General features: G+C 41.6%; 2 protein-coding genes across 2 annotated transcripts in view; one reads left to right on the top strand and one right to left on the bottom strand.

The window, feature by feature from the left end:
* Window positions 1-686: 686 nt before the first annotated feature.
* FNTA (farnesyltransferase, CAAX box, subunit alpha) overlaps window positions 687-24687 on the top strand; it is a 35722-nt gene continuing 11721 nt past the window's right edge. The window contains exons 1-5 of the mRNA XM_075556583.1: window positions 687-922; window positions 5904-5989; window positions 15694-15808; window positions 17889-17993; window positions 20594-20720. Coding sequence (XP_075412698.1) covers window positions 720-922; window positions 5904-5989; window positions 15694-15808; window positions 17889-17993; window positions 20594-20720 — 636 coding nt within the window. The 5' untranslated portion in view covers window positions 687-719. The remainder of the gene's footprint in view (window positions 923-5903; window positions 5990-15693; window positions 15809-17888; window positions 17994-20593; window positions 20721-24687) is intronic.
* Window positions 23948-24456, bottom strand: LOC142454418 (COX assembly mitochondrial protein 2 homolog). The gene has a single exon (XM_075555738.1). It carries the CDS (start codon window positions 24454-24456, stop codon window positions 24217-24219), a length of 240 nt encoding a protein of 79 aa, XP_075411853.1. The 3' UTR covers window positions 23948-24216.

Genomic DNA, 24687 nt, shown 5'->3' with positions numbered 1-24687 from the left:
TACACACTGCTACAGATAAGAGCCTGCAACACAGGGAATCCAGGATAGATAAACCCCTCAGGGCCAACAGTGAGACTAGAGATTCCATGAGGTAAGGGGAAGGTGCGGGGAGAAAGGGGGAATTGATCACAAGAATCAACATATAACTGCCCCGCAGGGGGACGAACAACAGAAAAGTGGGTGAAGGGCGACAGACAGTGATTTAAGATATGAAAAAATAATCTATAACTTATCAAGGGTTCATGAGGGTGGGCAGGCGGGGGAGGGAGGGGAAAAAACGAGGAGCCAACATCAAGGGCTCAAGTAGAAAGAAAATGCTTTGAAAATGATGGCAGCATATGTACCAATGTGCTTGACACAATGGATGAATGGATTGTGATAAGCGATGTAATAGCCCCCAATAAAAGTATTTAATAAAAAAAATCCCGACGTATCAACTAGAAGCTTTCGGAAGGACGGAGAGATGGGATGAAGTTTCGGAACGCTAGGAGTCGGTCTTTCGGCAGTGGGAAATTTACGTAGCCAAGCGTGGACCTCTTCCTCCCTCTCCGGTATGGGAGACTTCCGGGACTCGGCCGCCGGGCGGGACGCTCTGGCTCTCTTCTCTATGGTAAGAAGTGAAGCAGCCGGAAGTGGCTCGCCGCAATCCGGAAGGAAGCGGGGGGCGGGCCCGTGGGGGCGGGGCGTTTGTCACCACCTCCGCTGCGGAGTCGGGCGAGATGGCGGCTACCGAGGGCGTCGGGGAGGCTGCTCAGGGCAGCGAGCCGGGTCAACCGGAGCAGCCACCGCCACAGCCGCACCCGCCGCCGCCGCCGCCGCAGCAGCAGCAGCAGGGAGAAGAGATGGCGGCCGGAGACGCGGTGGCGTCTCCAATGGACGACGGGTTTCTGAGCTTGGACTCGTCCACCTACGTCCTGTACAGGTAACGCCCCCGCGGCCTGGCCGCCGCGCCGGGGCCGGTGTGCGGAGGGCTGGGTCGCTGGGGCGGGCGCGCCGGGCCGGACCGGACCGAGTTCGCTGTGCCCGGGACTGCACTCGCCAGCCAGCCGGCCTGGCGTGGCTGATGCCTCTGCGCCCCCGGGGGCTTGCTAGCTATGTAGAAGCTAGGGACCCTTGATGGCACTTGTCCTTAGGCCGTTTGTCATGCTTCATACATTTAAGAAATGTCCCACTCTCCCCTCTGCTCTCAGAACTCTCAGGATAGTAGTCCGACCGAATGTAGAAGGGCAGTGACTATTTAAATAGGGCCATATTTTCCCACCTGCCAGACTGAAGTGTGAGATCGAGTATAGAAATGTCTAAGACTTGGGACTTTTTCACCCGACTAATAGTATTCTAGCGCCTCTAAGCATGAGAAGATACTTTTTTTCTGAAACCCACGTGCCTGTCTCCGTAGGACCTTGGACATAATACCACGTTGGCTACTGCTGGGATTTTGTTGGGCTTTCTCCCCATGTTTGCCAACGCCTATCCGCCCGCCCCTCTCTCACTTCTTTGCTTTTCAGATGGTCTTACTGTGGCCTAGTTCCTCTGGAACCTTTGGAAACTATTGAGCAGGCCATTTGCCCTGTCTTGGGAAGCTGGTAGCTGCTCTTCTGGCAGTTCCTCAGTGACTTCAACCCTTTGTACAGCAAACAAAACACTGCCTAGCCCTGAGCCACCCTCGCAGTCGGTTCCTATTGCACAGCCACAGTGCCCCTCTAGCTCCAGGAATTGGTCCTTCCTTCCTCACATGTCCAGGGTAGGTGAGATGGAAGTCCCTTCATCCTTGCTTTTACGGAGCATTCTGGCAGTATTACTTCCAACCCAGATTTTTTTGTTCTTCTGACAAAGACACCAATTCTTTGGCCTCTCCTCATTTCCAGCTTTTGCATGTGTATGAAGGGATTGAAAATATTTCTTTGCGGGTCAGGTGTACCTTAGTTCCCAAAGTGACCCTCTGGTCTTTGACACCCTGAAGAGAGGGCTCTTGCAGCAGATTTGCCCAACGCAGGGCATCATTTGGTTTATTGAATGCTGCTTCCGTGGCCTTTGATTGCAGAGCCAGGTAAATTGAAATTCTGGGCCCCGACAATCATTAACCTTTTCTCCATTAATCATGTTGTTTATTGATCCAGTTTGAGGATGTTCGTTCGCTTCACCTTGAGTTGTAATCCGTAGTCTTTGATCTGCATCTGTAAGTGTGAGTGAGCCAGGTGGTGCAATCCATATGTCACAGATGATTGCTGAGCGGTGTTCCACTCCTGCTGCGTTTTTCTGGCTGTAGGCGAGCTTCTCGATGATTTGCTCCATACACAGTGTGACAAAGTATGTTGAAAGGAAACAACCCTGGTACACACCTCTTCTCATTTTAAACCATACAGTATCCCATTGTTCTGTTCAAATGACCACCGTTGAGTCCCTGTACAGGTTCTACATGGACACAATTCAGCGTACTGAAATTCCCATAAGCATGTTACCCCAAAAAAAGTCCCAAACCCACCATGATCAAATGATTCTGGTTTATAGCCATCCTTGCAAGGCTCTAAATGCTTTTTCCCACATTAATACATTAGACGTGCCTTATTTGCCAAATTTTATGAATAGAGTGAAAAATCATTCCATATTTTTATTGACATTGATATTATGCTGATTTAAATTAGTCCTGGTGCAAACCCTTAGCATGAGCTTGCTAAATACCAAGTCTCTTCACATGACTGTGCTGATTTTGAAGTGTCTAATGAAATCTTTCCCTTTACCCCACAGCTTATAGGTCTCTTACTGGAGTAATTCTTTCCCTTGACTTCTCATTAGCACTTCTCCCCTTACCTCTTCCTGACCTTCTTACAAAAAAGAAACCCACCTCACTGCCCATCAAGTCAGTGCTGACTCACAGCGACCTTGGACAGAGTAGGGCTGCTTGTGTAACTCTTTGGGTGTGGAAGGCCTTGTCTTTTTTCTGAGGAGCAGCTGTGGTTTTGAACTGCGGACCTTTTGGATCGCAGCCTAACGAGTAACCGCACATCATCAGGGCTCTTACGTTGTGAGTGTAATTTCAGAACTGGCTGGATGCTGGAGAATTTGCTGATAGTAGTTGATTGATATAAAGTCTACTGCCATCTAGCAGTGTAGAGGAATAAAAAGTGGGTGAGGATGAAGATAGAAGACAAGGTGGGTAAAGCAGCTTTGATCAGAGATTTATAGCAGCATCTTTTGTTGCCACCTGAATGTTAGTATTGAGGATTAGAAATACTGTGCATGGAGCACTCACTATTTCCTGTGCATATTTTCATCCGTTATCCATTATCTCGTTGGACACTCGAAACCTAGGAACATCATCCTCTCATAAATGAAGAAGCTGAGACCCAGAATGGTTGTCGTTTTTCAGTATCACACATAGAGTTGATTGGTTCCAGCACATACGTCTGTCCAGCGCCAAAGCCTGCTTTCTTAGTGACCAGCCAGGCCACTCTTCTAGGGTAGACTCAACTCGAGGGTGGTTGTGGTTGCTTTGACTTTAAATGTAGTTACCACATTGTCATTCAGATTTCTTAAGTGCTGACTCCTAAGAGGGTGGTATCTTTTTTTTTTTTAAACAATTTATTGGGGCTCATACAATTCTTATCACAGTTCATACATATACATACATCAATTGTATAAAGCACATCTGTACATTCTTTGCCCTAATCATTTTTTTTCTCCTCTTTTCTTTTTTTACATTTTATTAGGGACTCATACAACTCTTATCACCATCCATACATATACATACATCAATTGTATAAAGCACATCCATACATTCCCTGCCCCAATCATTCTCAAGGCATTTGCTCTCGAGGGTGGTATCTTAGATCAATAAACTACATTGGTTTCTAAGTACAAAACAGTATACTTAATGGAAAAGGATGTTTTTCTACTTATAAAACTTAAGGTTTGAGGATTGTTGATTTCACTTTTTAGAATGAGATTATTCCCTTGATTTTACTTTTAAAGTTAATGTGTAAAGCAAAGTGGCAAAACTTGGTTATGAAGAATGCAGCCATGATGACAGGAACATGCTGAGAAGCAGCATGCAACCCCACGCCACCAGAAAGAAGCTCGCCTCTGCCTCCTGGTGACTCCATGTGTCACAGAGTGGTGGTGTAGTGTAGTAGCTACACACTGAACCGCTAGCCGTGAGGTCAGCAGTTTGAAACCACCAGCTGCTCCTTGGGAGATGAATAGGGCTTTCTACTCTGGAAAGTTATAGCCTCAGAAACCCACAAGGACTGTTCTGCTCTGTCCTATAGGGTTATTATGTGTCAGAATTGATTTGGTGGTAGTGAGTGAGAATATTAGGTAAAGAATCTGTAAGAAAAAGGAGTGGAGCCATCTGACTCCCCCTGATTATACAGAGGGCAAGAGGGTCAAGTTCAGCACCAGCTCAGACCAGTCCCCATGCGGGAGCTGCAGTCAGATGCGTCTCCAGCCCCTTCACCCATTCTGACACCATCCAGTCCTCCCTTAGCAGTCTACTCCTGCTGGGCGTGATCATTCATTGCAGTGGCTACACCAAACTCACAGGGCGTTTATGAGCAAAGTTATCAGGTTATAATTTAGGCTAAAAAATGCTCAGAACACAATTCTTCTAGTCAGCACAGGCAGTCCTCTCTCTAAGCCAGCAGTTCCCAACCTGTGGGTCGCGACCCCTGGAGGGGGGGGAGGGTCAAACGACTTTTTCACAGGGGTCGTCCGATTCATAGCAGTGGCAAAATTACAGTTATGAAGTAACAACAAAAATAATTTTATGGTTGGGGGTCACCACCACATGAGCAACTGTATAGACGTAGTAAAGGCTCCCGGCATTAGGAAGGTTGAGAACCACGGCTCTAGGCCTCGGCTTCAGCCACTGGCCACACTGCCCTGCTCGGGCAATGCTAAAGCTCTTCAGTACTGCTCATTAGTACCCAAAGGCACCCATTCCCCCTGCAATCCTCAGTCTGAAGGAGCTAGAAAGCTCACTGCTTGTTCTGGTTCTTGGTTCTTCTGTTGTTGCTTATCTGTCTCTTTTCTGGTGACACAGCTTTGTCCCTTTGAAGAATCTTGTGCAGCAATCTTGACGTCCAAGGAACATATTATTCCACTTTAGCTTCTGCTTTCTTCATGGCAAGGCGTTTCCATCCAGCTTCTGAAATGGCTTGCTTTATACCCAGCAGCATGGCAAAATGGACCAATCCCACATTAAGACGTCTTAAGTTTTTACAGTCACAGTTAGCCAGCTCCGCTAATAGCCTCAACTGAGTCATAGAATCCTATCAGCATCTCGTCTGACCCAAAACCATCAGGAAAAAGTCGGTTGGTGGAAGTTATAAAGAGTAGGGCCAGACTCACTGCCATTGATTGAGTCTGTTCTGATTCATAGTGACCCAGCGTAGAGCTGCCCTTGTGGGTTTCCGTGACTGTAAATCTTTACAGAGCAGAAAGTCTCAGCTTTCTCCCAAGAACACCTGGTGGGTTACCAGCCCTTCTTGTCCTCTTTTTGCCTCCGGGCTCCTGGAGATGAGGGCTGCAAGAGCCATATCAGGTAGTATCACTGTGCCAGGTGGCCCTGGTGGCACCATGGTTAAGTGTTCAGCTCTTGATGTTAGTGTGTCATGGTTTGCTGAACCGGTTCTGTAAAATGACAGCATAGGAAACCCTAAGGAAAGTTTGGTTTCATGGTCAAATGACAAGTCTTACAGAATCAGATTGCCAGGGGGTTTTTGGAGGTGCTGCTGGGTGGATTCAAAGTGCCAGCCTTCTAAGTAAGGAATTGATAGCCCAGTGCAAACTCTTAGAGCATACTAGTGCTATGGTAAGAGTAGGTGTTAGCATTTAAAAACAACAAACAAAAACACACTTGTTTTCTCCATAAAAAATCACTGAAAAAAACATTGTTCTATTTTCAGAGACAGAGCAGAGTGGGCTGATATAGCTCCTGTGCCGCAGAATGATGGCCCTAATCCTGTCGTCCAGATCATTTATAGTGAAAAATGTAAGTTTATTAGGAAGAGGCCTATAAGTCAATGATAGTAACAAAGTTAATGTTCACAACTATGTAGCAAGATAAACAACAGAATTTTGTCCTAATAAAAATCTGAATGCTTTACGATAAGTCAACATTGTGGGTTTTCATGATTTATTTTCATCAGTAAATGTTTTATTTTGTTCAAAGAGTAGACAGTCTAAAGTTTATGTAATGAATGTTACATTATAGTATATAATTGTTATGTGGCTGTGCTTTTCGTACACTGTGTAATGTGTGTGTCAGATACACTGTTAGTAAAACAGATAAGCTGTTTTATTTAACTTAAACTTTGGTTCAGTAGTGTATTTGGCAATGCAGTGTTAGGCTGAGTTGGGATGTAGTCACTAATATTAAAATGAATGGATTATTTTCTTTGACAAAGTATCTATTCTTCCAAAATGAATGGGAAAATGCTTTGTAAATTGAAAGTCATACAAATGTTCATTGTTAGTTCTTCCTCTAGGGAAGGGTAGATGAATAGTATGGAATGCCTGCTTTGTGTGAGTGTGAGTGTGCGTGTGTGCACGCATGCGCACGTGTGTTTTCAATTAAGGCTTTGCCCTCTTAAGATCTTTCTTCTTCCACAATTAGAGCATATATTGTTGTGGTTGTTTTTTTGTCTGATTTAAAATAAAACCAAGAAATGATTGAAAAGCAAGAATAATGGTATGAGAGAAATGTCTCATCAAATATAAGCATGTGATACTCAGTAACACCTTGAACTGATTGAGAAAAAGTAGACTAATAAAGACTCTAAAAAGAGATCTTGAGTGCATACAGAATTTAATATGCAATTAAAAGAGATTTTTCATCTATATGTAAAAGATGGATTAATCAAGCAGTGGTTTTATAACAGTTGATTATGTATTTGGATAAAGGCAAAATTTTATACTTATACCATATATGAAATAAATTACAAATGAATTAACCCTATCGTGATGCAGTTGTTTTCTGCCTTGAATTTTTGGTTGACACCATGTGTCTTCACTAATGGAAGGCATTACTGAATTGAGGAATATTTGTGAGATTTTGTTAGGAAACACAGATCTTGATATATAATATCTGGAACACATTTCCTGGAGTAGAGTTATATGGGACACATAGGTACCTCTGGACTGTGCACTACCTCCTAGATGCCTCAGCCAGTTGCATATAATTTAGGGTCCCAGAAAATACAGAATTCACTGGAACCTGGAATCATCACAAGAAAGGCAGCTTCCAACTAATGCAAAGGATCTGGGATGCTAACTTACAAGGCTGCTCTCCCATACAAAAGCTGAAAGAGAAATGCATCACTTCATAGAGTATTGTGTAAAAACAGTAGTTTGTGGTACATCCCAGTTTCTTTCATTTCAAACAGTTAGGTGACGGTTGCCTAACAAATTCCAGAGAAGGGAAATGTGCATGGGTGTTAGTATCCCACGGCTCATGAACAGGTTAAAGTTCTAAAGCAGAACTCGAAGCATACTAGAAGTTAAGTGTAATAGAATGGCCTTTTCTTTGGTGGGGTGGAGAAGATACTAAACGTGCAAAACAAACTTGGGAACAGAAGAGGTCAGAAGATGACAGCATAAAAATGCGGAACACACATGTTTTGAGAAGCATGCATGAGGAGATAATTCACTCAAAAATGGAAAAAAAAGATGATTAGAGAAATGTTAATCAGCCTTTTTAGGTTAATAAAATAATGTTACAAAGATGTTAGGGAAGCTGATATGATGGTACATTTGCACTGGGAATAAATTTTGGCCCTTTGGGGAGTGAAAAACTAACCTGTTAAATTCTTACATATAGCATAATGACACCATAAAGGAAATTATTTTACCCAAAATCCAAGTCAGAAAGGTACAGAGTGGGAGATACCCTGCACATGAAGAGCCAGTTAAAGAGCACCCATGGGAGAAGACACTTAGCATGAGTAACAGCGGATTGAAACGCAGAATTTTAGAAGAAATTCCCACAAAGGACAAGGAAGCAGGCAACCCAATCAAAAAATAGGCCAAGGGCATAAACTGGCAATTCATACACAAAAGATTTTCTTGGTTAGTAAGTAGGAAGAAAAGCTAGTGTCGAAAGACATGCATACTGACATGAGGGTGCTGTTTTTCACCTATCAGATTGGCAACATTTTAAACTGTCTTACAAAGTCAGGTGTTTGGGCATGCAAACAGGTGGTAATTTTAATAAGTTATTAGCCATTTTGGAATGCATGCTCATAAATTACAACCGTTTTCAGTTAAATATTCTGGGTTTTCTTTGACATGAGAAATGTGATAGGAGGTTAACAACATAATACACTTTGGAACAGACCACCTGGTTCAGATTCGTAACTGCAGTCTCGATAACCTTGAACAAGTGCTCCTGTTTCCTCCTAGGTCAAAGGCAAGGGTAATATTAACTGTAGTGAGTGAACTATGCACATGAACTAATTAACAACGGTGCCTGGCTTGGAATAAGCGCTTTATATTTTAGGTCAAAGATCAGTAAACCTTTGAGACTAAAGAGCCAATTCTGTCCCTCCCAAGTGTTTAAAAATTGAGAGCCAAAATATATTTTTACAAACTTGAAATCACGATTATTTGAATAATATCCTTTAAAAACTGTATAAATGAAACTACGTTTAATTTTCAGTTTACTTCAGAGCCACACATACATACCACACATACATAGCTAAAGAGCCAAATGGCTTCAGCACCACAGTTTTCCAACCCTTGGGCTAGCTTACTAAAAGTAACATTAAAAAAATACATACATATACATACATTGGAATCATCTACTTACATACCTGTTGGAGCCTGCATAAGTAGACAGTAGCGTAGTCATACAGTTGAATGCTGTGTAACTATTAAACTCTGCCACTGACTTGAAATCCATCCCAACCCATAGCAGCCCTATAGAATAGTAAAACTGCCCCCGGGCTGTCAGGCCGTAATGGTGGGGGAACTGAAAGGGCACATAAATTTTAAGAATGAAGTATAACTATAAACTTGAGTATGAGCTGACCCGAATATCAGCCCTGGCACCTAATTTTGCCACAAAAACTGCATTAAAAATGTACAGGAAAACTCAGCGTATACACGAGTACATATGGAATATTAAGTTGGTAACTTTTAATTAAGTATGTTAATATGAAGAGAAACCTACAGGAAACGTTAATGAATATAAAATTCTGTTTATGAAATTCCAAATTCATTTACAATACTTGATTTGAAATAAATAGCCTTAAAGCTTTAGTATTCTTTTCCCACTATTTCTTCAGAAAAACGGCAATGGTGTGTGCAAGTGAGTGTGTGTGTGTGTGTGTGCGCGTGTGCGCATGCATGCACGTGGTACCCCCCCCAAAAAAAAAAAAAAACCCAAAACAAGCCCAATGCCATCCAGTCAATTCCTCTCATAAAGACCCTGTAATAGTAGGCAGCAGACAGCCTTGCCTATCTTCTCTGGAGCAGCTGATGGGCTTGAACCTCCCAACCTTGTCATTAACAACCCAATACCAAATTCAGAACATCCCCAGGACTCCTTTTTATATATGCTAGGTGGCTTCAGAAAGCTCATGGATAAATGGAATTGCACATTGTTTGTATTTGAATCCATAATGATGAATGCATGCATGGTATATGGAATTAATGTACTGTTTTATAAATGTAATGTCTTGAAGCTTTTGTTGCTTCTACTGTTTCTAATTTTTCCTCTAGTATGTTACTTTAAAGATGCTTTTAGGGGGGAGCGGGGAGGGAGGGGAGGGGAAAAAAGGAAACCGAGCTGATTCCAGGAACCCAAGTGGATGGCGAATTTTGAGAATGACGAATGCAACAAATGTATAAGGGTGCTTTGCTCAATTGATGTATGTATGGATTGTGATAAGGGTTGTATGAGCCCCAATAAAATGATTTATTAATAAAAAAGAAAAGGGAGGATTACTTGAAGTACTTGCTGAAGAAGACCAAGGATTACAGTCTTCAGTATGGATTATAACTCACTGTAAAATCAACCAAAATCCTTACAACTGGATCAATAGGTAACAGCATGCTAAATGGAGAAAAGGTTGAAGTTGTCTAGGAGTTTGCCTTGCTTGGATCCACAATCAATATTCATGGAAGCAGCGGTCAAAAAAAAAAAAAAGATCAAAAGAAGACTTGCATTAGGTAAATCTACCGCACAGGATTTATTTAGAGTGCTGAAAAGCAAGAATGTTACTTTGAAGACTAAGGTGCAGGTGACCCAAGCCATGGTATTTTCAGTCACCTCATATACACATGGAAGTTGGAAAGAAATCAGGAGAACCAATGCGTTTGCATTTGGATGCTGAAGAAGTCTATGGAAAGTACTATGGACTAAACTGACTAACAGGTCTGTGCTGGAAGAAGTAAGGTCAGAGTGCTCCTCAGAGGCAAGATTGAGAGACTTCCTTCTACATTCTTTGGCCATGTTGTCAGGAGAAAACAGATCCTGGAGGAGGCCATCATGTTTGGTCAAGCAGCAGGCCAGTGAAGAAGCAGTCCCTCAAGGGGATGGAATGACAGCATAGGAACACTCGTGAGGATGATGCAGGACTGGGCAATGCTTCCCTCTTGTGCTTGGGGTCACTATGGGTTGGAACCAACTTCATGGCACACAACAACTACTACTACTACAAGCGTTTGGTTTGTCTACCTGTTTTATGTACCTATATACCTGAGATTGAATCAAATTTGCTCAGGCAAAAAAAAAAGATGTTTTTATCCCAGACTCCTAGTGATGCCGTAGGCTGGAACAGCCCCGCAGGGCAGCCTCAGTGCTAATCTCAAGAGCACATCACCAGGTCTTCTCTCTCCCTAGGGAACATTAGTGCGGTCAAACCACAAAGGAACTTTGGTTAGCAGCTGAGTGCTCTGAACCATGGAGCCACCGGGGCCTCTTTTCTAAAAGATAGGACATACAATAAATGGCCACTGGGTGTCTTCTGATTTGTAAACCAACAGTTAGAAAGGGAGACTGCAGATTGCATTGGACACATCTGCTACAAAAGACCTCTCTCAAGTGTTACACACCAAAGGTGTCGCTTTGAGGACGAAGATGTGCCTAACCTAAGACATGGCAGGGTCAGTCACCCATGCATGCAAAAGTTGCACAGTGAATAGAGAAGACTGAAGAAGAATTGATGCCTTTGAATGATGGAATTGGTGAAGAATATTGAATATACTCTGGATTGCCATAAACACGTTAATATCTGCAAAGGTCTAAGTTCTGTAACATACAAATGTAATAGCAATAATGAGCAAAAATTCAAGTAGCTCATATAGACATGTAAAGTTACTTAAACTTACTCTATTAAAGCAAATTAAAACAACTTTGAGATAGACAAACGTTAGAAATTTTTAGGCCCTGTTGATGAGGATATGAAAAAAATGCACTCATATTCTTGGAGGGATGTGCTTTCATCAGGTCTCTTCAGAGGGTAACTGCAACCTCTATCAAAATCAACAATGTAAGGAAACTTGGCTCAGTAAGTCTGTCAAGGAATTTACCAAGTAGAAAGAAATCTGAAAAAAAAAATCTGAATTTGCATGTGTGTGCAAAAGCTTAGAATAATTCAGAACAGCAAAAAACTATAAACATAAGGCATGGGTTTAATAACTTAGAATACCTGTACAGTAAAATGAAATTCAACTATTTAAAAAATGAGGCAACTTGGTAACTGAGTGTGGTTGGAAACATGCTTTCTTTCATCCTTGTTCCCCGGGTTCTTGTATAAATAATAATTTTTTTAATTAAAAAAATTTTTTTTAATTAAAAGATCATTTTCGGGGGCTGTTACAGCTCTTAGAACAACCCGTACATCAATTGTGTCAACCATATTTGTACATATATTGCCATCATTATTTTCTAAACATTTACTTTCAATTGAGCCCTTGGTATCAGCTCCTCTTCCCCCCTCCCCCCAATAATCATTTTTTAACTCAAGGAATAGTATATTGCTCTGCAGCTTTACTGTTTTTCCTTAACATAGTGGTACAGAATCACATTGCTTTGTGGGGACAGATCGTGGTAGTGTGTTGAACTCTCTGTTTACTGATGGAGATCAGTCTGTCCCACTCCCCTCCAGTCACCCTCCTTGGAAGCTTTGGGCATGTGCAGGAGGAGCATGTTTGGAGGAACCCTTTGTGGGAAAGCATGCATTGAGTCAGTGACTGTGTACATTTCCTCTTTTATTTTTTATTTGTGTTTGGAGAGCCGTCAACATTTTTGAGCATGCTCAATTCAATGGTATTAATAATTTTATCATGTTGGGCAACTACGATCACTATTTATTTTCAAATGTTACCATTATGCAAGGATTCCCTTTTCGCTCCCTTCCTTCCCCTGGTAACCAGTAATCGACTTTGGTCTCTGTGCACTTGTTTGTTCTGAATAGTTCACATACAGTGAGCCCCTACAATGCAAGTATTTGCCATTCTGAACTACTCAGTAGTTTCATGGTGTTACAGCAAGCGACAGGAGTTCATTTCTCTTTGGGGCAGAGAAATACTCCATTGTGTATGGATTTATCATATTTTGCTTATTCGTTTGTTGATGACATTTAGATTGTCCCTACTTTCATCTCTTGTACTAACTGCAGTGGACGAAAAAAGAAACCAAACTCACGGAGTCAATGGTGACTCATAGCCAAGTTTCTAAGATTAACTGTTTATAGGAGTAAAAAGCTCGGTCTTTCTCCTGAGGAGTTGCAGGGGGTTTCAAACTGCTGACCATGGGGATTGCAGCCCAACTCATAACCACTACTCCACCGCTGTGTATCAGCTAGCTTCCTGCTGCCATACTTAGCAGTGGAACGGCAGGACCATACAGTAATTTATGTGTGTAACTATTTGGGAACCTCCAGGCTGCTCTCCACAGAGCCTGCACCATTTCCCCTTGACATTTTAATAGACGGTATCAAATGGCTTTCTAGAGAGAAAATCATATCATTGTGAATGAGTGGGGGAGTGCAGATTGGGGACCCAAGACCCATCTGTAGGCAACTGCACACCCCCTTACAGAAGGAGACCACATAGTCATAGTGCAGTGTGGCAACGATGGAACATACAACTTTCCTCTGGTTCCTAAATGCTTCCTTTTCCCCCACTATTGTTATTGTTATTTAAATGTTTTATTAGGGGCTCATACAACTCTTAACACAATCCATACATGCATCAATTGTGTAAAGCGCATCTGTACATTCATTGCCCTCATCATTCTCAAAACATTTGCTCTCCACCTAAGCCCCTGGCATCAGCTACTCTTTTTATTTCCCCCTCCCTCCATGCTCCCCCCTCCCTCATGAGCCCTTGATAATTTATAAATTATTATTTTGTCATATCTTGCTCTGTCCAACGTCTCCCTTCACCCACTTTTCTGTTGTCCGTCCTCCAGGGAGGAGGCCACATGTAGATCTATGTAATTGGCTCCCTCTTTCCAAACCACTCTCCCTCTACCCTTCCAGTATTGCCCCTGGATTCCCTGTGCCTCCAGCTCATATCTGCTCAAGTGTACATCCTCTGCTCTATCCAGACTTGCAAGGTGGAATTCGGATCATGATAGTGGCCGGGGAGGGGGGGGGCAGGATTTGGTGGGGAGGGGAGGAGGAAGCATTTAGGAACTAAAGGAAAGCTGTATTCTTTGGTGCTACACCACACCCTGACTGACTCATCTCCTCCCCTAGACCCCTCTGTAAGGGGATGTCCAGTGGCCGACAAATGGGCTTTGGGTCTCCACTCTACACTTCCCCCTTCATTCACTATGGTAAGATTTTTTTGTTCTGATGATGCCTTATACCTGATCCCTTCGACACCTCATGATCGCACAGGCTGGTGTGCTTCTTCCATGTGGGCTTTGTTGCTTCTGACCTAGGTGGCCGCTTGTTTACCTTCAATACTTTAAGAACCCAGACACTATCTCTTTTGATAGCCGGGTACCATCAACTTTCTTCGCCACATTTGCTTATGCACCTGTTTGCCCTCTGCGATCGTATCATGGAGGTGTGCACCCAATGATATGTTTTGTTCTTTGATGCCTGATAACTGATCCCTTCGGAACCACATGATCACACAAGCTGGTGTGTTCTTCCATGTGGGCTTTGTTGCTTCTGAGCTAGATGGCTGCTTGTTTATCTTCAAGCCTTTAAGACCCTAGACGCTATATCTTTTGATATCCGGGCACCATCAGCTTTCTTCACCACATTTGCTTATTCACTCGCTTTGTCTTCAGCGGTTGTGTCGGGAGGGTGAGCATCATAGAATGCCAATTTAATAAAAGAAAGCATTCTTTCATTGAGGGAGTACTTGAGTGGAGGCCCAATGTCCTTCCACCACCTTAATACTAAACCTATAAATATAGGCACATAGATCTATTTCCCCATCCTCATATATATATTTGCATATGTACATGTCTTTATCTAGACCTCTATAAATGCCCTTTGCCTCCCAGCTCTTTCCTCTATTTCCCTTGACTTTCCTCCTGTCCCACTATCATACTCCATCCCCACCTGTGTTTCAGTAATACCTCTTGGTTACATTACACTTGACCAAGCCCTACCAGGCCTGCCATACCCACCTCACCACCAATTTGGATCACTTGTTGTTCCCTTGTCCCTGGGTTTGTTAACACCACTTCCTTACCACCAGCCTCCCCCTATCCCATTTCCCCCCCACACCTGTCAGTCCCGTTGTTTTTCCTCCAGCTTGTTCATCCAGCCTATCTTATTTAGACTGACCTGTGGAGATAATAACACGCACAAAAACAAGACAGAGCAAAACCAAGCAACAATATATAACAAAACAACAACAAACCACTGACAAAGAACAAAACAAAACACAAGAAAGAAAAGCTTGTAGTTAGTTCAAGGATCGTTTGTTGGCCTTTAGGAGTGTTTTCCAGTCTAGTCTGTTGGGCACCACGCCCTGGCCCCAAAGTCCACCTTCAGCATTCCCTGGGGACGTTGCCGCTCCATTCCCTTGCTGTCCCGCTGCACTCCCCCAATGCTTTGCCTCGGTGTGGTGTCCCCCCCACAACTATGATCCCAATTCTCCCTTGCAGGTCTGGCTAGACCAGAGGATGTACACTGGTACAGATAGAAACTGGAAACACAGGGAATCCAGGACAGATAATCCCTTCAGGACCAGTGCTGAGAGTGGCGATACTGGGAGGGCAGAAAGGGGGTGGAAAGGGGGAACTGATTACAAGGATTTACATATAACTTCCTCCTTGGGGGATTGACAACAGAAAAGTGGGTGAAGGGAGATGTCAGACAGTACGATATGACAGAATAATAATAATTTATAAATTAATCAAGGGTTCATGAGGGAGGGAAGTGGGCAAGAAGGGGAAAAATCAACTGGATACCAAGGGCTCAAGTAGAAAGCAAATGTTTTAAGAATGTTGATGGCAACAAATGTACAAATGTGCTTGATACAATGGATAGATGTATGGATTGTGAAAAGAGTTGTAAGAACCCTCAATAAAATGGTGTTTAAAAAAAGAATCGGTTCTTAGTGGGTGATTTTGTGGGGAAGGCTGGCAACTTAATGGTATGGAAATCTATTGTTATAAATGATGTGCATGCCATGAAATCTTCTCGGAGTGTAAATGTGCTTTATAGGTGCAGTTGTAAATGAGAATAGTAGTCCTAATGCAGTCGTATGCTCTGTCTCCAGTTAGAGATGTTTATGATTATTTCCGGGCTGTTCTGCAACAGGATGAAAGAAGTGAGCGGGCTTTTACATTAACCCGGGATGCTATTGAGTTAAATGCCGCCAATTACACCGTGTGGTGAGTAGGAGTATGTGCCATTCATATTCCCTGTACAAATGTCTCCCTTTTTGGTTTGCATGACTTTTCTTAATTGAGCTTTAATTTTTAATCCAAGTCATAATTCGTGTAAGTCCTTTCCCTCACTTTTCTCGTGCTCTGTTCTTCTCTGGGGGATAAAGTTCACACCTCTCTCCCTGTTCCATCACAGCTCTTAAGTGAGTTCATGCTGCCCACTGAGCACATCCTGCAGCAGCCTTTCATTCTCACTCCCTCCAACAAGTTCGCCTTTTTTGTTGGATGTAATGTGTTTCAGAAACTGTAACAGATGCGGCTGCTAGACCGCTGCAGATGTAAAGCTGTTACCACTGTTGAATACAAAAGCGATCCCCTTTGTCTCCTGCGCTTGTTTATGTAGTTTCCACATCTTGTAGATTACGCCTCATGGCTTTTGTTTGGTTTCCCCGCAGCCTCATTCTCTTCTTTGTCCTTGTGGACTGACTCCCTTTTTCTCTTTTGCTGTCATTTGCCTGGCCTTCCTTTTTTTTTATTTTTAATTTTAACAATTTATTAGGGGCCCATACAATTCTTATCACCGTTCATACATATACATACATCAATTGTATAAAGCACATCCTTTTTTTTTTTTTAAGGGAGAAAAAATTAACTCGTTTATTCACTGCCATGGTTAGCTGAAATTCTCAGTGTAAGCTATGCAGACTGTATTTATATCCTCTATTAAGTCTAATATTATTTTACTAGTAATAATAGGATACATACTGTTATTCCTCTTTTATAGCATTTTCAAAGGAGCTTCTGAGTAAGTTATCTATTAATATATATTGAGTTAGAAATTTACAGAATTTTAAAGTGAAAATAGACCAGAACTAACTGTTTTAGGAAAAACAAAACCCCCAAAATTATCAGTTAAATTCCTTGAAGACATTAAAGAGAACCTTTGAATTGGAATTTATTCTACTGTGTATATTGTATATAGTCTACAAGTTGCACTGCACTGGGAAAGAGCTGTGATTTTGTACTGTAGAACATGTTGATAGCCATGCTAAACCAAGCCCACTGCCCCTGAGTTGATCCAAAGGCTTAGTGACCACTCTGGAAGCAGGTAAAGGGTTTCTGAGCGGGTGCAGAGCAGCTGCTGGGTCCACAGCTCAGCTCTTGGAACTGCTGTGCTGCCGGGACTCCTGACCACATACACTGGAAGAGAACTGTGCCGCTCCTCTCCTTCATTAAAGGTTCCATTACTGGCATTTTAAAACTCTGTTGTGATTTGGATGGAATTGGGTTTGGTTTAGTTTTTTCCAGTAATCTCAATTCTTTGTTATCGTAATTCATGGTACTAATTGCAATCCCCACAGTGTAATACCACTCTTGCCATTTCCTCCCTGTAATTAAAGGTTTTCTTCGTCCTTCTTTCCTGTCCCTGCTTGCTCTCTGAGCTTTGTGTCTGAGCAAAGGCTGCCCTAGGTTCTTGTGAGGTTGATTATTCTAAGGAGTACACACCTGTATTTACTGTAGAGCTCTACCTGTCATTTAGCTGAAAGTTCATCACGGGACTGAATTCAGCTCTAGACTGGAAGGTATGTAAGGGGTCGTGCTGTCAGGAATATCACCAATCTCTTAAGAACCCAGAAGCCTGATCACTATTTTGGGTTATTTTGTACTTTTCTCTCCACGATCTCTTACTGGGATCTCTTTTAGAGTGACCAGTAGTGGTAGCTGGGCACCATGTCGTTCTTCTGATCCAGGATAGTGGAGGCTGGGATTAATGAGGTCCAGTCTTTCTGTGGTCTGCTTAATTCCATCAATCTCATTTCGCCACTCTTTGTTCCAGATGGGGAGAAACTAATATTTGTGCCTTCGATGGTCCCCAAAGGTGAACTTTTTCTACCTCACATTTTTGTCTCTCACTGTTTGTACTTCAAAATGCTTGATTCTTTTAATTACTATATGAGTTTGAATAATCACGATCAGTTACGTTGCCCACGTTTAGTTACGTAGGATGTCACAGTAAACTTTGTAGCTGTGTTATATTCTGGCTAGTTCGTGTGAATTTAGTAGACTCTGCTTGGTGTTTGCCTAGGCATTTTCGGAGAGTTCTTTTAAAGTCGCTTCAAAAGGATCTACATGAGGAAATGGACTATATCACTGCGATAATCGAGGAGCAGCCTAAAAACTATCAAGTTTGGTAAGACACGGATGAAAAGAATACTTTTCCATGCCAGCAGAATGCGCCTTTGGGCGGCGGGATTGGGAGAGGTCTTTGTTGCTTTTAAAATAATTTTAGTAGTTTATATCGGCACTTACAATACCTACTTCGTAAATTTGTAAGAACGATTAAATGAGATAATTTGATGTGTAGTATTTTAAATTGTACTTGATCTATAGTGAGCACGCACTATAGATGGGCTTTTATTAAAATTTAAGTGTGAACGTGGAAAAAACTTGCTTTCTTGTCAGTGTGCTATAAAGTGACTTTTCCGATATTTGATCTTTTATTTGTTTATTTTAAAAATTGTATTCCTGCTGGAGATACAACAATGATCCAGGTCCAGTCTTCAACAAAAATGCAAGTCATGACAATGCTTTCACAAAGTAGCATTGCAGGGGCAGTAATAGAATGTTTCCACCCCATGTCTGGGCAGACCAAGGCAGTCTTACTTTCCAAGATGGTGATCAAGACTTCACAGTAAGAGGAGAATATGAATATTAATAGCAAGACTAAGAATATTGGAGAAAGGAGGTGACCTAGTAAGAGCTTGGCACATAGGTTAACTGAAAAGAACACCTTTGCCTAATTTTGAAAAGATAGAATTTTAAAATGTGGAGCATGGCTCTGCATGTATCTGGCTCAACTCGGTAGTAATAATCTGCAGTCGATTATTATTGTTCAGAAGTCTGTATCCTTGTATAAGAAATTATCCAAGAATTAGAACATAAAAGGATGTAACTACTGAATAACTGAAGCAAGAAAATAGCAAATGAAAGATTTCTAGTTGCTAGAAATTCAGTTAGACAACTCTGCCATGGGAACATCTTTGTTTGTAAGTGAATTGTTACATTTCTGAGAAGTTGCATTATGAAATAATTGTTTCAGTTTAGTGTTTCAAGTATTTGCTAAAAAGTTATTTTTCCTGTGGGGTTTTAGTTATAGACTTTTATATGGAAATCTATAGCTATAATATCTAGATGTCATGAGTCTTCTCAGCATTTAATTATTTTTAATTCATGTTAAAGAAAGTTTTCTTGACACTACAGATGCTGTCATGAATACCTCGTGTTTTTTTTATTATTTTAAAAAGCAACTCAGACCAAGGGCTCAAGTAGAAAGCAGGTGTTTTGAGAATGATGATGGCAACATACGTACGAATGTGCTGGAAACAAATGATGTATGCACGGATTGTGAAAAGAGTTGTATGAGCCCCTAATAAAATGATTAAAAATAAATAAGTTCACGTACACACACACAAAGCAACTCAGGATCACTTCTCTGCCTTTTGGCTAAGATCACAGTAAAAACCACCTCAAAACCACCCAAAGCTACTCTTGTTGAAAACATTGCTGGTGTGGTGGATGGAGCATTGGATTACTAACGGTGAGGTTGGTGGTTCAAACCCAGCAGCTACTCCACAGGAGAAAGTTGTCTGCTCCATACAGATTTACTCTCAGAAACCACCTGGCACAGTGCTACTCTGTTCTGTGGAGTCACTAGGACTCAGAATCAACGTAGACAGAGTTTTTTGTTGGTTAGTCACCATTATAACCTATAGAGCATAAGTAATGTAAATTCTCTGTTACACTTAATTGGTCGCTTTTATTAAACTCTCAGAATGAAAACTCATGTTATAATATAAGGGCCTATATTTAGTACTATTTAAATCCTAGAACTCAGTAAGAACTCTTATGGTGCTCCTAGAAATCAGATTGGCAGACTGAAGGAACTCATCTGTAACATTTTCCTAAATAATAGAATTTGCCAGAACCCTAGAAAAAATAAATGCTACGGATGCTGACTTAGAACATTTTAAAAATAAATTATTTAAAAGCCTTTCTCTTTAGGGTCTTCTTTTGGTAATACACTGTGTTCTTCAAATTCTGCAAGATTTGAAAATTTCCCATGCTTGTAAAATAGATTGTTCACTAAGCATTAACCCCTTCCCTTTTTCCTATCACTCCTGCCTACTTTTAAAATAATACATACTATGGCCTAATAGGTTATAAAGCTCAGCTGAGGAAAATTTCCTAGTACAGGAAATTTATATTAATAATCTTATATCTTGTCATAGCTACTTACTGGAGGAGAAGCAAATTCATTTTGCCCATCAAGAGGTATAATGAGAAGTTGCGTGTCTGGGGACACTTCTTATTTAGGGAAAATTGACAGGCTATTTTTAGGAGGGGAGCTTCTGCATTTGATGAAACAGTGTCACAGTTTCTCCCGTCACTCATTAAGCCATCCAGTAATAAGAATCCTTAGATGGAATGGTACGGTTGCCAGAAGATTACTGTATTTCCAGATTTAGCTTGAGCTAAACCTTCTTGAAGCCTGAAGTATCTGATTTTATTTTATACAGAGATCTGTCTTTTTTGTGTTCCACACTCTCGCTTGAAATCTGTACATTTTTCTTAGGGTCTCTTCTTCATTACCTTTTCTTGCTAATAGAGCCTTGAGACTTAGAGATGAATTAGATGATTTCTGTTTCTTGAGCATAACTCCACATTACCAAGCGCAATGCCGAACGTGTTTAGTACTAACAAGTAAATCTCTAATTCTCCCATGGACTTTAGGCATCATAGACGAGTTTTGGTGGAATGGCTGAAAGATCCATCTCAGGAACTTGCATTTATTGCTGATATTCTTAATCAGGATGCAAAGAATTACCATGCCTGGCAGCATCGACAATGGGTGATTCAGGTATGGCCTCCAGTTATATAGTGTTTTCAGATTCTTCTTTTTCTTAGCTGAATTAAATAATTAAAATAACCAAATTTTAAGTGTGTTTATAAACGTAAGCACATCTATTGATCATTGTACACAATGTGTAATGTTCAAGAATTATTAGCATATGTCATTAAACCTAATCACCTTCGTGTTGGTTAGCCTTTGTAATCTCTGTATACAAGAAGAATAATAATGAAGTTTTTACATTTTTTTAAGACTGAATTTGAATCACATCTTAATTTTGGTAGGAATTGAGTAGAAAAACAGTTGTAAATGTATACTACAGTTATGTTAGTTTAATTAACAAGGTACATTACATATTAAGGCTTTTGTATATATAGACTTTGGAGTATGATTATACAATGACTATTATGTATTGTATTTCTACTCACATGTTAAAATTTTATGCTAAAATCTGAGTAGAAGAGAATAGTTACAACTCCCACTCCGAACATTTTACTTATTCTAGCAAACAATTCTAGTGTTGTTTCCTGGAAATTTTTTCTAGAGATTGCTACTTTCTGCACTATTTATTATACCAGCAGCATTTGGCCAAAAATTGTGTCTCTTACATATTTAAATTTTTGACGAAAAGAATTGTGTTTTGTGTGTGTGTGTGTTTGTTTTTTTTTAAAGTATTCAGTTGATTCACTTTTCTGGGAAATTTTAATCGTATAAAATTGTAGAGACACAGATAAGAGCTGGAAACACAGGGAATCCAGGACAGATACCACCCCCCTTCAACCCCCCATGATCAATAATGAGAGTAGCAATAACCATGAGGGTAAGGGGAAAGTGGGGGAGAAAGGGAGGACTGATCACAATTATCTACATATAACCCCCTCCGTGGGGGATGGACAACAGAAAGTGGGTGAAAAGAGAGATCGGACAGTGTAAGACATGAAAAAATAATAATTTATAAATTATAAAAGGTCTGGGAGGGAGGGAGTGGGGAGAGAAAGGGGGGAAATGAGGAGCTGATGCCAAGGGCTCAAGTAGAAAGAAAATGTTTTGAGAATGATGATGGCAACAAATGTACAAATGTGCTTGACACAATGGATGTATGGATTGTGATAAGCCCCCATTAAAATGATTTTAAAAAGAAATAAAAGTGTATGTAATAGAGTGTTGTTAGTTGCCAGTGAGTTGATTGTAACTCCTGGGGAACTCATTTTGCCCTGCAGGGCTTGTAAGACTGCCCTGAAACAGATTGCCGTGTCTGTTCTCCTGGGCTTGGGTGGGTGTGAATTTCCAACTTTTAGACTGTATTCAAGCACTCAACTATTCACACCATCAAGGTGTGTAATGTATAGTATATTAACCTATACTTTATGTGTAGTGTGTGTTAGACACATCTGCATACTGACCACAACTTGTCAAGACTTTTGAAAAGCAGTCTCCCCAGTATTTTCCTTCCCGAAACCATCATTACAGGTTGCCATGAGAAAGGATTCCAAATTATCCCTCAGTTTTGATGTAGCTTTTAAATTTCATGAAGTGAGGTATCCAGAGTTTTTCTCTTTTTATATTTGATATTTTGTGGTTTTATATATTTCAACCTAATTCAGTTTTTAAAAGATAAAACTCATTTCAACTGTTAAAATAACCTGTTGCCATTGGGTCAATTCTGACTCATATCGCCCCTCTAAAGGACGTCTGAGTCCCAAGGAGCAGCTGTTGCATTGGCACCAGCGACCTTGAGGTCAGCAGTCCAGTGCTTACCCAGCAGAGCCACAAAGACTTCTTCATTTCTCTTTATAGAGGGCACATGAGCGCAGAAGACGGAAGAGAATCTCTAATTGTTTATAGGCTACGTAATGAAGGCAGTGAATTGCCCTGGAGTTAAAAGTAGGAAGTAGGATGGGAAGGTGGTCTCTGAGAATTAAAATGGAGCTGTCCCACAGACTCTTGAAGTCCTCACAGAAGCCACTGCTCGGTCAGAGGTGGTTGTGTTTACCGAAGATGCCCCTTGCCGCAGGGACGCTTGGCAGTTTTTGGAAGCATTTTGAGTTGTAGCAACTGGAGACAGAATGCCACTGGGATCCAATGCACAGATGCTGTTCAATATCATAGAAGACACGGGAGAACTCCCTCAGCAAAGAGTTATCCAGCCCAAAGTCAGTGGTGCTTTCTAGAATGCTGAGGACCTGGTAACAGTCAACTTGTGCCTATATTCTAGATGAAAATCTATAGTTTAATCTTTGAGTTACTTCAGTGAGGTTTTAATGAATTCAGTGTGCTCCGAATATTTTTTATCGTTTTATTAGGGGCTCATACAACTCTTATCACAATCCATACATATACCAATTATGTAAAACACACTTGTACATTCATTGCCCTCATCATTCTCAAAACATTTGCCCTCTACTTAAGCCCCTGGCATCAAGTCCTCATTTTTCCCCTCCTTTCCCCCTGCCCCCTCCTTCATGAACCCTTGATAATTTATAAATTATTATTTTGTCATATCTTGCCCTGTCCGACGTCTCCCTTCACCCACTTTTCTGTTGTCCGTCCCCAAGAGAGGAGGTCACATGTAGATTCTCGTAATCGGTTCCCCCTTTCCAACCCACCCTCCCATTATCGCCACTCACACCACTGGTCCTGAAGGGATCATCTGCCCTGGATTCCCTGTGTTTCCAGTTCCTATCTGTACGAATGTACATCCTCTGTTCTAGCTGGACTTGCAAGGTAGAATTGGGATTATAATAGTGTGTGTGGGAAGGGGGTGTAAAGCATTTAGGAACTAGAGGAAAGTTGTATGTTTCATTGTTGCTGTATCACACTGACTGGCTCGTCTCCTCCCTGAGACCCTTCTGTAAGGGGATGTCCAGTGGCCTACAAATACGCTTTGGGTCTCCACTCCACACTCCCCACCCCCATTCACTATGATAAGATTCCTTGTTCTGATGATGCCTTATACCTGATCCCTTCAACACCTCGTGAATGCACAGGCTGGTGTGCTTCTTCCATGTGGACTTTGTTGTTTCTGAGCTCGGTGGCCACTTGTTTATCTTCAAGCCTTTAAGACCCCATATTCTATATCTTTTGATAGCCGGGCACCATCAGCTTTCTTCACCACATTTGCTTATTCATCTGCTTTGTCTTCAGTGGTTGTGTCGGGAAGGTGAGCATCATAGAATGCCAATTTAATAGAAGAAAGTATTCTTGCATTGAGGGAGTACTTAAGTGCTCTGAATATATTTTTTTTGATTAAAATAAGTTACTTTATTGAGGGAGGTAAGTTACTCCACGTTAGCTGGTTGTAGACGGTGAAGGTCACATGTTAGAAGTGCGTTGGCAGGAGGCAGACCTCTACTACTAAAGGCTCCACATGACACACAAAGTCCTGGGCTCCCCCACTTCTTCAAGTTCAAAAGTAGGTCACACTTTGCAGTCACCAAATAAAACAGATTCTCAACCAAGAGTCTTGAGGTCTTCGCTCAGTCAAGGCTTCAGGAGAAAATGTACTTCATTTCCCAGACTCCTCTGGAGGATTCAAGAGTCTCTTTCGCATCAAATCACCATGCTCCCTGCTCCTGGACCTCTTTTCTGCGTACTCATTTTTCAGGCATTTTCTCATCTCCCGATCAAGATCATTGCAATGCCCAAAAAATTTCAGAACGCTGTGGTTTCTGTGGCATTCCTTTAGCAAGTTAATCAAGGCGTTGCATTCTTCAGTGTGCAGGTGTGGAGACAAATCAGGATGCATCTCTAGAAGATGAAGGGTCACAGCAGAGCAACTCGCTCGCTGCCACCCCCGGAGGCCTGGAGCGATGTGTCCCTCGGAGGCGCGCGACCGAGAGCGCTCTGAATATTTTTGATGAAAGTAGATGTAAAATAAATAACACGTTGCCATGAAGTCAATTCCAACCCATCGTGACACTTGAGGGCAGAGTGGAATTCCTCCTGCGGTTTCTGTGCCTGCACTCTCTGTGGGAGC

The sequence above is a fragment of the Tenrec ecaudatus genome, chromosome 8, assembly GCF_050624435.1.
Source record: "Tenrec ecaudatus isolate mTenEca1 chromosome 8, mTenEca1.hap1, whole genome shotgun sequence".
NCBI classification, from domain to species: domain Eukaryota; kingdom Metazoa; phylum Chordata; class Mammalia; order Afrosoricida; family Tenrecidae; genus Tenrec; species Tenrec ecaudatus.
The sequence above is the reverse complement of the archived record's forward strand: the minus strand, read 5'-3'. Positions and strand labels throughout refer to the sequence as shown.

Excerpts from the sequence above, each read along its gene's own strand:
- LOC142454418 (XM_075555738.1), bottom strand. The coding sequence starts at position 24,456 with ATGCATCCTGATTTGTCTCCACACCTGCACACTGAAGAATGCAACGCC.